The 10808-nt window shown below is 31.8% G+C and overlaps 1 protein-coding gene across 1 annotated transcript; it reads left to right on the top strand.

Annotated features, from left to right (window-relative positions):
- Window positions 1–9197: 9197 nt before the first annotated feature.
- LOC145086856 (GATA transcription factor 7-like) lies at window positions 9198–10358 on the top strand. Its single transcript, XM_079024697.1, has 2 exons — window positions 9198–9381; window positions 9565–10358. The coding sequence occupies exons 1-2, from the start codon at window positions 9253–9255 to the stop codon at window positions 10219–10221; spliced, it is 786 nt and encodes a 261-aa protein (XP_078880823.1). The 5' UTR covers window positions 9198–9252; the 3' UTR covers window positions 10222–10358.
- The last annotated feature ends 450 nt before the right edge of the window (window positions 10359–10808 follow it).

Below are 10808 nucleotides of genomic sequence, written 5' to 3'. Positions count from 1 at the left end.
GTTGCTTGATAATATATACAACTTTAGGTCTTTTAGTCAACCCTCTCCGCCGGCATATATAGTTGACGCTTATTAAGTACTTTTAAAATGATTATAAAAAATTAGTATTGTAAAAACTAACATGCGTTTAACATGGCCAATTAATAGCATGGGCTGTTGTTACGGGAACGTATCCTGCCCACCAGTTTCTAAGTTTTTTTTATACAATAGTGGCCTTGCATGTGCTTTAACGACGTTTGCCAGCTTGCAGAATCAGTATATGATGGTGCTGTACGGATACAAAAGTCTCCTCCCAATAAAATATCGAATAAGATGCTCTTAGGTAAGTCGAAAAAACCCGAAACCCGTTCTACCCACCCGATCTGTTCCGAATTCGGGTAGAATGGGTCGGGTAGAACGGATAACGGTTATGAACATTCGGGTAATAGGTTAACCCGATAATAATATAGGTCGGGTTTTAGGTATGAATATTTATTTTCGGGTATACCCGAATTCGTTTTTTAAATAATATCAAATATACAATGCAGTCATGTACGCACACTTCAAATAAAACAAAATCATTCGGTTCCTTCTTATGAACGACAGCTCGACAGTCGACGCAAACTTGCAAAGGGAATACGACGCTGAAGCTGAAGTCCTGAACCGTCATCACAATTCTCAGTTTCTCACTATCGCACGGAATGGAATTAAAAAAGTATATACCATATTATAATGATTTGTATTGTTATTTTATATGTACTTGTTAATTGTATGGAGTATTTTCCTACCCAATTCTTTATTAAACCAACCAACATGTAATATATATATATATATATATATATATATATATATATATATATATATATATATATATAAGTGTCATTTAAGAAATTTTTAGGTATACCCGATAATTACCTGACCCGACTCAAACCCGAAACCCGAATTACAATATAGGTCGAGTATCGGGTATTATTTTCTTAAGGAAATACTCGTTCTACCCGAAACCCGAAAATTTTATCCGTTCAACACACCTAGGTAATAACGGGTTGGTTGGTTGATTCAAATTCAATAATTGAATTTTTAAAATGTTGCTATTTGTGTCACACATGCATATATATATATATATATATATATATATATATATATATATATATATATATATATATATATATATAGAGAGAGAGAGAGAGAGAGAGAGTCAAGATCAAATAAGAAAGAAATTTTTGGTAGAAAGGTAAGAAGTTTTTTTTCTACATATTTTTATCGCGAACAAACAAAATGAATCATTAGATGATTCATTTGTAAGATGATTCACAAGAAAAAATTCTCAAAAAAACATCTTGATGATTCATTTATACAACGATTTTGTTGTTATTCACTAAAATTGTCATAAAAATGAATTTTTTCTTAATTTACTTAAAAATGAATCATAAAGATGTTTTTTTTGGAATTTTTTCTTGTGAATCATCTTACAAATGAATTATCTAGTGATTCATTTATTTTGTTCGTCAAAAAAATATGTAGAAAAAAAAACTTCTTACTTTCCTACCAAAAAAAATTTCTTACCCGATATATATATATATATATATATATATATATATATATATATATATATATATATATATATATATATATATATATATATATATATCGATTACATCGGTTAGCTAGTGTGGAAGATCTTTTACAAGTGTAGTACTTAAGGCATGTATTACTGAAAGGAAACATTAGTGTCATTAGTGCATATATTTGTTTCAAAGTTTGCTTTGTGCATGTCAATTTAGGCCAGGTAATATAGATCGTTATCTATTAATAATATGTTGGCTTCATCCACTTATGTTAGAAATTTTTCTGCAAGAATTCATCACAGCAACAACAACAAAACTCAAATCCCATAACAAAATGTAGGGATGACTAAAGTACCTGATTCCACCCAAACCGTTTATATTTGGGATGATTAAACCAACCATTATAAATAAGGTTTTTAACAAAAAATAATCATGATTTTTTGTGTTTTGCAAAATGACCACATTGTCCTAGAAGAGTCATTTTGGACTTGTTCATGACATTAACTAACCAAAAATATTTAGGGAGTGTTTGGATAGGGAAAAAAAAGAGGGTGTTTATTGGTTATTGTTTATTTCCATCATAATAGAAGAGTCATTTTGGACTTGTTCATGACATTAACTAACCAAAAATATTTAGGGAGTGTTTGGATAGGGAAAAAGAGAGGGTGTTTATTGGTTATTGTTTATTCCCATCATAATAACCTAACTTTAAGTGTTTGAATAAGAATCCTTCAAAATCAGCTTATTATGGTAGGGATAAGCTAAATAAACTGATTTTAATAACCATTTCTCCCCTTGCTTATTGCTTATTCTCACCGCAAATAAGCTTAACAAGCAATAAGCTAATAAGCTATAATCTAATTTATCTAAACATCCCTTAATATGTATTTTTTTTTTCTCATTTGCACAATTGTTTTTCAAAAAAAAAAGCCTCTCCACTCATCTCCACAATGTCTATTTCAGAGTGACAATATTACCGTTTTTAGTTAAATGTTATGTTTTAAGCCTTTGTTATATTTTAAGCTTTTGTACCGTATATACTCTTTATTTGTTATGTTTCATGAATTTTTGTTAAATTTTAATAAAAACCGAAGTATTTTCTTGAAATTCTAGAATTATTCATCGGATTTTAGACTTGTTTTCAAAACTTCTAACGCCTTTTCCCGAAATTTGAATTTCGTATTGAAATATTTTTTTATCAGAAAAAAGTGTTTCTAAGTTGGTCATTTAGAAATATTTTTTTATCAGAAAAGTGCTTCTAAGTTATCCAGAATATATTCCATTTGACGGTAACTCTTCTTCCCAAGCGACTATCGCTGATTCCTCGTTGCCGTTCAAGAATTGTCGGCCGCCATTGCTTCTTCCAATTCGTCGGTCGCAGGTCGCCATTGGTTCTTAAACATTAAGTAAGTTTTTTTGTTCTAATTCTTGTTACACATGAGTTTTTATTTAATGGATTTGGGTTCCCATCGAGATATAGTTTTCAACTTGTAATCCTCTTCCTTTAGAGAGCAACGGTAATGCAAACAAGTGTTTTCGGTTAAATCTTTCAGAGAGTTTTCTTCCTTATGTGTTCAAGAGATTTACCATTTTCTAGTTGTCATGTAACTATTTTTTGCTTCTTCAAATTCTTTCTGTTACAAGGGCATTGAGTCGGTAAAAGTACAAAACAAATAAAACAAAATTCATAAAATGTTAAAAATACCTAGCCTTTTCCTGTTCGTTCAGGGTGTTGGTGATTTTAGTGTCACCATATCATTTTAAGTAACTGGAACTAACATGTGATCTAAGGGGCTTCATGATTTGTACTCTAATATATGTACGGGGTTGTGCGGGGTGCACGCATGTATAAGATCGAGTCAGAAGCCGGTTCGACAACTAGTAGTGGGTCCGGGGTTTCCAAAAGGACAGCGCCCCTTTGGCGAGGTCTAGGGGCAGCGCCCCTAGCAGGGTCCAAGGGGTAGAGCCCCTGGCTCACCGAATTTTGCATGTGGGAACATAATGGAAAACTCAATTTCTTGAGGGTGATTATGGCAAAACTAACGAAACTCGTTAGTTTTGGTAACCCTAATTCGGATTAATATTACTTGCTTCCAAAGCAACTAATGACGGCCCAACCCTAATGAAACCCTATTCGTGTTTAATATATAAACAACTCTTCCTTTCCAGAAGGGAGTTACGTTCTTTAGCTCTCGTTTTTCATCACACATTCACAGAACCCTTTAGCATATTGGCTTACGTTTTCTATGCCTAGAAATGTAAGTGTCCACTTGGATTATCCTAGGTTGAATTTCTTGTAACCCAGGCATAGGGTAGAAATATCAGTTCGGAAAGTGATATCACGATCCAAGTTGGTATCCAGATCTCCACCACAAACCCTAAATTTTCCAACACAGGGTATATGTTTGTTTCCCTGATTATAAAATTGATTGTTAAAATTGATTCAACAAATTAGAATAACGTAAATGGACTAAACAAGGGATCCTATTGATGAGGGCTTCTAAAAAAAGATGATGGTGATGATCAGAACAGGGGGTCAGATATGTTGATTTGGTTGCTAGTTCTTATTTGTAGGCTTGATGCTGTTGGTGTAAGGTGAGGCCAATCGACATGGAACATGGGTGGAGATGATGATGGTAATGCCTTGAAGGTGGAACTATGATGACTCTTGTTGTGTATGATGAAGGTTGTCGAGAACACAGTCTGGTTAAGAAGATGGTAGAGGCTGGATGTGAATGATGGTGTGCTGGCTGAGATAAAGAGAACATTGCAGGTGGTTTGATGCAGAAGATGATCAGTTGAAAGAGAGGTAGGGTTGTACAGATGGTGGTGATGGTGAGCTTCAATCAGAATAGAGTTTTGTAGATGGTGATGGTGATGGTGTTTCCAGCTAAGATAGGGAAGCGAGGACGATTAATGGTGATGATGATTAACGGTGATACCGTGATATTCTGATAAATAAGAGGCGGCAACTATAAACTATAAACAATTTCTGTCTTTATATTTTTTATAAATTAAAATAAGTGCAATAATGTCAAATTCTCTGAAAGATTTAACCAAAACACTTGTTTGCATTACAGTTGTTCTCTAAAGGAAGAGGATTACAAGTTGAAAACTATATCTTGATGGGAACCCAAATCCATTAAACAAAAACTCATGTGTAACAAGAATTAGAACAAAAAAACTTACTTAATGTTGAAGAATCAATGGCGACCTGCGACCGGCGAATTGGAAGAAGCAATGGCGGCCGACAATTCTTGAACGGCAACGAGGAACCAACGATAGTCGCTTGGGAAGAAGAGTTACCATCAAATGGGATCTTTCTCTGTCTTTTAAAAAACAAAACAAGGGTAAAAAGGTCACAACACTTATATTTTAAGTGGAAGGATTAAAAAATGGAGCGGATATATCAGCTCCCTATACACAATGAGATTTTGATTGACAGGCTATAATACGTCACCAAATACATCATCTTTGGCAACATAAAATATCTCATTTGGCCAATAAGTTGTTTGACTGATAAAACACATAGGTTGAATTAATAGTAAGAAATGAATCTTTTCAAAAAAAAAATAGTAAGAAATGAATACTAATACAACTTATATCATAAATATGTTTTATTATTTTACTTAAGAAAATATATGTTTTTCATCAAAATCAAGAGGATAAAGGTTAATTTTATCCATAGATGTGATGCTTGCTAATTTTTATTGTTCAAAATATTATATTGTTTTATGTTAATCGTAAACAATAAAACTGATGAGCACACAAAATGTTGAGGATATCTGATATCACAAAGGAAAGATATAAGAAGGGACTATAAACGAATGGGAAAATGAAATAAAAACCCTTAAGTTTTCACAAAAATGTCGGTTTTACCCTTGGACATGTTTTATGTCCAGTAAAGCCCGAAGTTTTGTTTAATTTGTTCATTTTTACCCTTGTAGTCGGTTTTCAGGTAACCTACCGGTTACCTAATGTCAGTAAAGCCCTTGATTTTTCAAAAATATTAGGATTTACCCTTAAGTTTTTAAAAAATGTTCGGATTTACCCTTATATTAATTATTATTATTATTATTATTATTATTATTATTATTATTATTATTACATTTTTAATTGTATAAAAATGGTAAATCTTATCTGTAATCGAGTGCTTTTATTGAAGTTTTCTAATTACGAGGGTTTTATAATTGTTACGTTATGTTTCTAATTAATGAATATTTATTTTGCTTATCTATTTAGTATGATGTTTGATAATAAATACATATTTATACTTGGTAATATGTACAAATACATATAATTATATCTTTTATATAATATAAACCATATAAATACAGATTTTTATATTTATATGTATATAATATATTTTTATATGAAATAAATATTTATTTATACTTATACCTACTAAATACAAATAAATACATTTTTAATATATAAATACATTTCTATAGGAATACATGGGCATTCAATTTTATATATAAATATTAAATACAAGTATATATATATATATATATATATATATATATATATATTAAAAAATATATTTATATTAGTAAAAATATTTTTATACATTTAATAACAATAATAATAATAATAATAATAATAATATGTATAAAAATGTATTAAAAGCGTATGAAATAATAATAATAATAATAATAATAATAATAATAATATGTATAATAATAATAATAATAATAATAATAATAATAATAATAATAACAACAACAACCAAGGTAATGGTAACTTTGAACATTTTTGAAAAACTTAAGGGTAAATTCGAACATTTTTGAAAATTCAAGGGCTTTACTGGCATTAGGTAACCTAGGTAACCGGTAGGTTACCTGGAAACCGGTTACAAGGGTAAAAATTAACAAATTAAACAAAACTTCGGGTTTTACTGGACATAAAACACGTCTAAGGGTAAAACCGACATTTTTGAGAAAACTTAAGGGTTTTTTTGTCATTTTCCCTAAACGAATTGAAGTTTCCAAACTGGCAAACTCATTTCAAATGAACCTTCAATAAAATAAAAACCATCCAATAATTTTAAACGTACTCGTATGTAAATCGTTTCCCCTGTTTATGCATAAATGCATAATTAAAGGGAAGTAAAAGCCCATGATATTTTTAGATCTTTGTTTCCTTGGGTTGGCCCATTCACGGTTTCTTTTAATCCATTTTTAGATATTTGTTTCCTTTTGGCCCATTCACAGTTTCTGGATTAAGGTATACCGGTGCCCAGTTTCATTTATCCCTAAACAAATAACCCTTAAAAAACGCAGATTATCGCTATTTCTCTATTAGCATGTTTAATTATCTCAGGGTAAGTTATGGAACCATTAAGTTTAGCCTTTTAATTTCCACACATATGTCATATCCATCATAAGAACCTAATACATCATAATGTCAAATATTATAGTATATAATATAATTGTATCCGACATATGATAGTTATAATAAAATAGCGATAAGGCCACACTAATAGGTTATTTCAACAAAATCAACTATGATTGATTCTAATTGAGAACATATTAGGAAGAAACTTTGTAAATAAAACAAATCTTTGTTAACAAAAAACTATTCTAATGAAAGATTTAGGATCAAAACTTACTATATAGTTTCTTTATATCCACAACAGTTTCCAAGGGCTGTGCAAAAAACCGCACAAACCGTCCGCACCGCACTAAACCGCACCGCATAATGCGGTTTAGAATTTCGTGGTGTGGTTTACGGTTCATCATTTTATCAAATCGCATTATGCGGTGCGGTTTGCGGTTTGTATTTATAAAACTGCGGTTCAAACCGCACCGCACCGCATGTTATATATATATATATATATATATATATATATATATATATATATATATATATATATATATATATATATATATATATATATTCTTTACTTTGTTATAACTTCAAATCACGATTTAGAAACGATGTATATAAATATATTTCTTACAATAACCAAATATCTATAACGTAACATCAATTCACTATTAGATCAAGATCACATGGTTTACAAAAATATAGCAACTATAACGACAATATAAAGTAATAACAATGATACTTACAAAACTGTAGTAGCATGAATCACAATTTATTAAAAACGATTTAAGTCGAAAATTGTATTTGTTTTTATAAAATGAAAGCAATCAATTTTTTTAACCCGATTAGTTTTTTGGTTTTTTGATAGATTTAATGTTGAAAAACTCATCAAACCGCAACCAAACCGCATAAACTGCACCGCATAATGCGGTTTGGAACATCTGTGGTGCGGTTTGCGCTTTCTAAAATATTCAAACCGCATATGCAGTGCGGTTTGCGGTTTTGACTCGAAATCGCACCAAATCGCACCGCACACACCCCTAGTGAATACTATACACTGTGAGTCGCAACATCTTAATTAACTTGATTTTTCTTTTCATAATATTATGATATCAATCTTTAACCTAGGGTAGAAGATCCGATCAGGAAGTTTGGAGAAGGGTTAATGAACTAGAAATGTAACGAACTTTGGTTTTTGTTCATATTAAGGTAACCATGTTTTTTTCGTACACATTTGACCATTGAACTTGTTTGACATGTTCAAAATAAGGTAATATAATTGGTAATTAGTGGTAACATTACCCTATTATGAATAGGTCAAATAAGTTTAATGGTCAAATGTGTACGAAAAAACATGGTTATCTAAATATTGACAAAAACCAAAGTTCATTACCCATTTTGGTAATATCGGGTTAATTATGTTAAGTACAAGTAGTCATAAGATCCATTGATGTGACATGAAATTGGGTTGTCCAATCATTATGTATGAGAAAACGGTCAAGTCTTGGGTTAACTAGTTTAGGCCCAACTAGTTAAGGGTTAGGTTGTATATGCTTAAGGGGCTAGGTTATATGTGATTTAAAGACCTAGCAACACAGCCTAACCCATGACTAGTCAGGATTGAACTGGGTTAAACAAAGCCTAACCTAATTGTTTACTGACTGTTGGAGACTGATCCCAGGGCATAGTTTCAGAGACGATTTTTGTCCAATATTACCAAAACGGGTAAGAAACTTTGGTTTTTGTCTATATTTAGGTAACCATGTTTTTTTCGTACACATTTGACTAATAAACTTGTTTGAGTTGTTCATAGTAGGGTAATTACCAGTCATATTACCTTATTTTGAACAGGTCAAACAAAGAACGAAAAAAAAATATAGTTACCTAAATGTGAATAAAGATCAAAGTTCAGTTTCTAAGTGATTAACCCTTTGAAAAAACTTAACGTGGTTTTCTTATTGGGTGTAGCGGGTACCAAATGAAATGTCATTTTTGTCCTCATGTGAGTTGCACATGTGAAAAATAAACGTTAACAAACTCAATGAGGGATTGGTGCAAGATTTGGAAAATAGCAGGACCATTCATATCATTTTTCTCAACGTTGGACCAAACATGCAAGATTGGATCAAACCACATAACAGAATCAGTAATTTAGTCTAACTATAATAATAAAATAAATAATAATAATAATAAATTAAAAAAAAAAAAAAAAAAAAAAAAACCTCTTAGCGGACCAAAACAGCACGTTAGTTGATAGTCTAGGGACCAAATTTGTACTTATACTCTGAATAAATAAAAAGCCTTGTTGCAAAATCTTGCTTTATTCCCAAAAAAAATCGTTCTCTGGTCTTCTTCTTTCTTTTTAAGGAAAGAGAGTATGAACATCTGCCGGAATATCTCTGTTTCAGGTGGGATTCCGGCCAATTACAAGCCGGAGCAACAGCTTCTATCTCCATCATGCTCCAAACTTGGCAGCCTCGACGACCTCTTCTCCGGCCACTCCATGGTACCATATTCCTTATTACCTCTGTGTGTTTATAGCTTTATTCGCTTGTACATTTAAGTACAACTTTTGGACAAAAACTGAGACCTTCTTTTAGAAAATAGTTAAATTCATAGCAAGATACAAGCTTTGATGCACGATGTACAAGTCTTTTTTGAAATTATTCTAATTTGGAAGATTTTGCAGGAAGAAGGGGATTTCAACACGGAATGGCTGTCAATTTTTGTGGAGGAATGTTTGTCAAGCAGTGGAAGCTATATGCCATTAAATCCCCAGAGTACAACTTCCAATGCACAAGTTACAAACACAACAACAGCAGAAACCGAGGTGAAAATGAAAATGAAAATGAAACCCCATTCGGGAAACTATCTTTCCATGCATAAACTCGTTGTACCATGCAAAGCAAGAAGCAAAAGAAAGAGAAAAAGTACAAGTCGATTATGCATGTCTCAAGAAGAGTACCCCATGAACACAGATCCTCCTTTGCTCCATCAAGCTTACTGGTTAGCAGACAGCGAGCTGATTTTACCCAACAAAGGTACAAGTGATAACAGCACAAGAAGTGAAGATTACGGGCAGGGAAGGTACAAGGAGATGAAGCATGAAGAAGAAGAGGGCAGCAGCGGCGGGCAGGGGAGGAGGTGTAGGCATTGTCTTTCGCAAAGAACCCCACAGTGGCGGGCAGGACCAGAAGGGCCAAAGACGCTGTGTAATGCATGTGGGGTAAGGTACAAGTCGGGCAGGCTGCTGCCCGAATATAGACCAGCAAAGAGTCCGAGTTTTGTGAGTTATAAACACTCGAATTCTCACAAGAAAGTGTTGGAGATGAGAATGTGTTCTTGATGAAAAGAATTGATTTTTAGATTTTCTAGTTTTTGTTTATGAGGAATTAATCAAAACCCATGTTGTAAAAGTAAAAATTTCAAATCTTTAGGACTTGAATGTGAATTTGATTAATTAGTTATTCCTTTTTACCTAAATTCGTTGTTGATATGATTGAAACAACTGGTTATCTAATATCTGGTGACTAGACACGTGCTTTTTTTCCATTTTTGTCATTTTGGATTATAGGCCAAGAAGAAAAAATTGTTTGATATGAAAATTTATTTCCACTTTTGTCATTTTAGAATAGTCGCTTTCTGAAAAAAAAAAAAATTAATAAGAAATTAAAATACATTAAAATAACAAAATCAAATAAAAGTAAGATATTATACATAATTATTGAGAGATATTACTTTCTTTGGACAATCACAAAACATACCACATGACAATGGAGCATTAACATAAATGATCGTAGTAGTATTTTTCTTTAATTTGCTATAAATATTTATCAAAAAGGGAAAATGACTCATGAGGAAATTAATTTTTGTGTTTGTACTCATTTGGTCTCTTTTGTTTTTTTTGTATTCAATATACCATCGAACTTGTTG

Source organism: Lactuca serriola, chromosome 2, assembly GCF_051521515.1.
Source record: "Lactuca serriola cultivar US96UC23 chromosome 2, Lser_US96UC23_V15, whole genome shotgun sequence".
NCBI classification, from domain to species: domain Eukaryota; kingdom Viridiplantae; phylum Streptophyta; class Magnoliopsida; order Asterales; family Asteraceae; genus Lactuca; species Lactuca serriola.
This window is presented reverse-complemented; position numbering and strand designations above follow the sequence as displayed.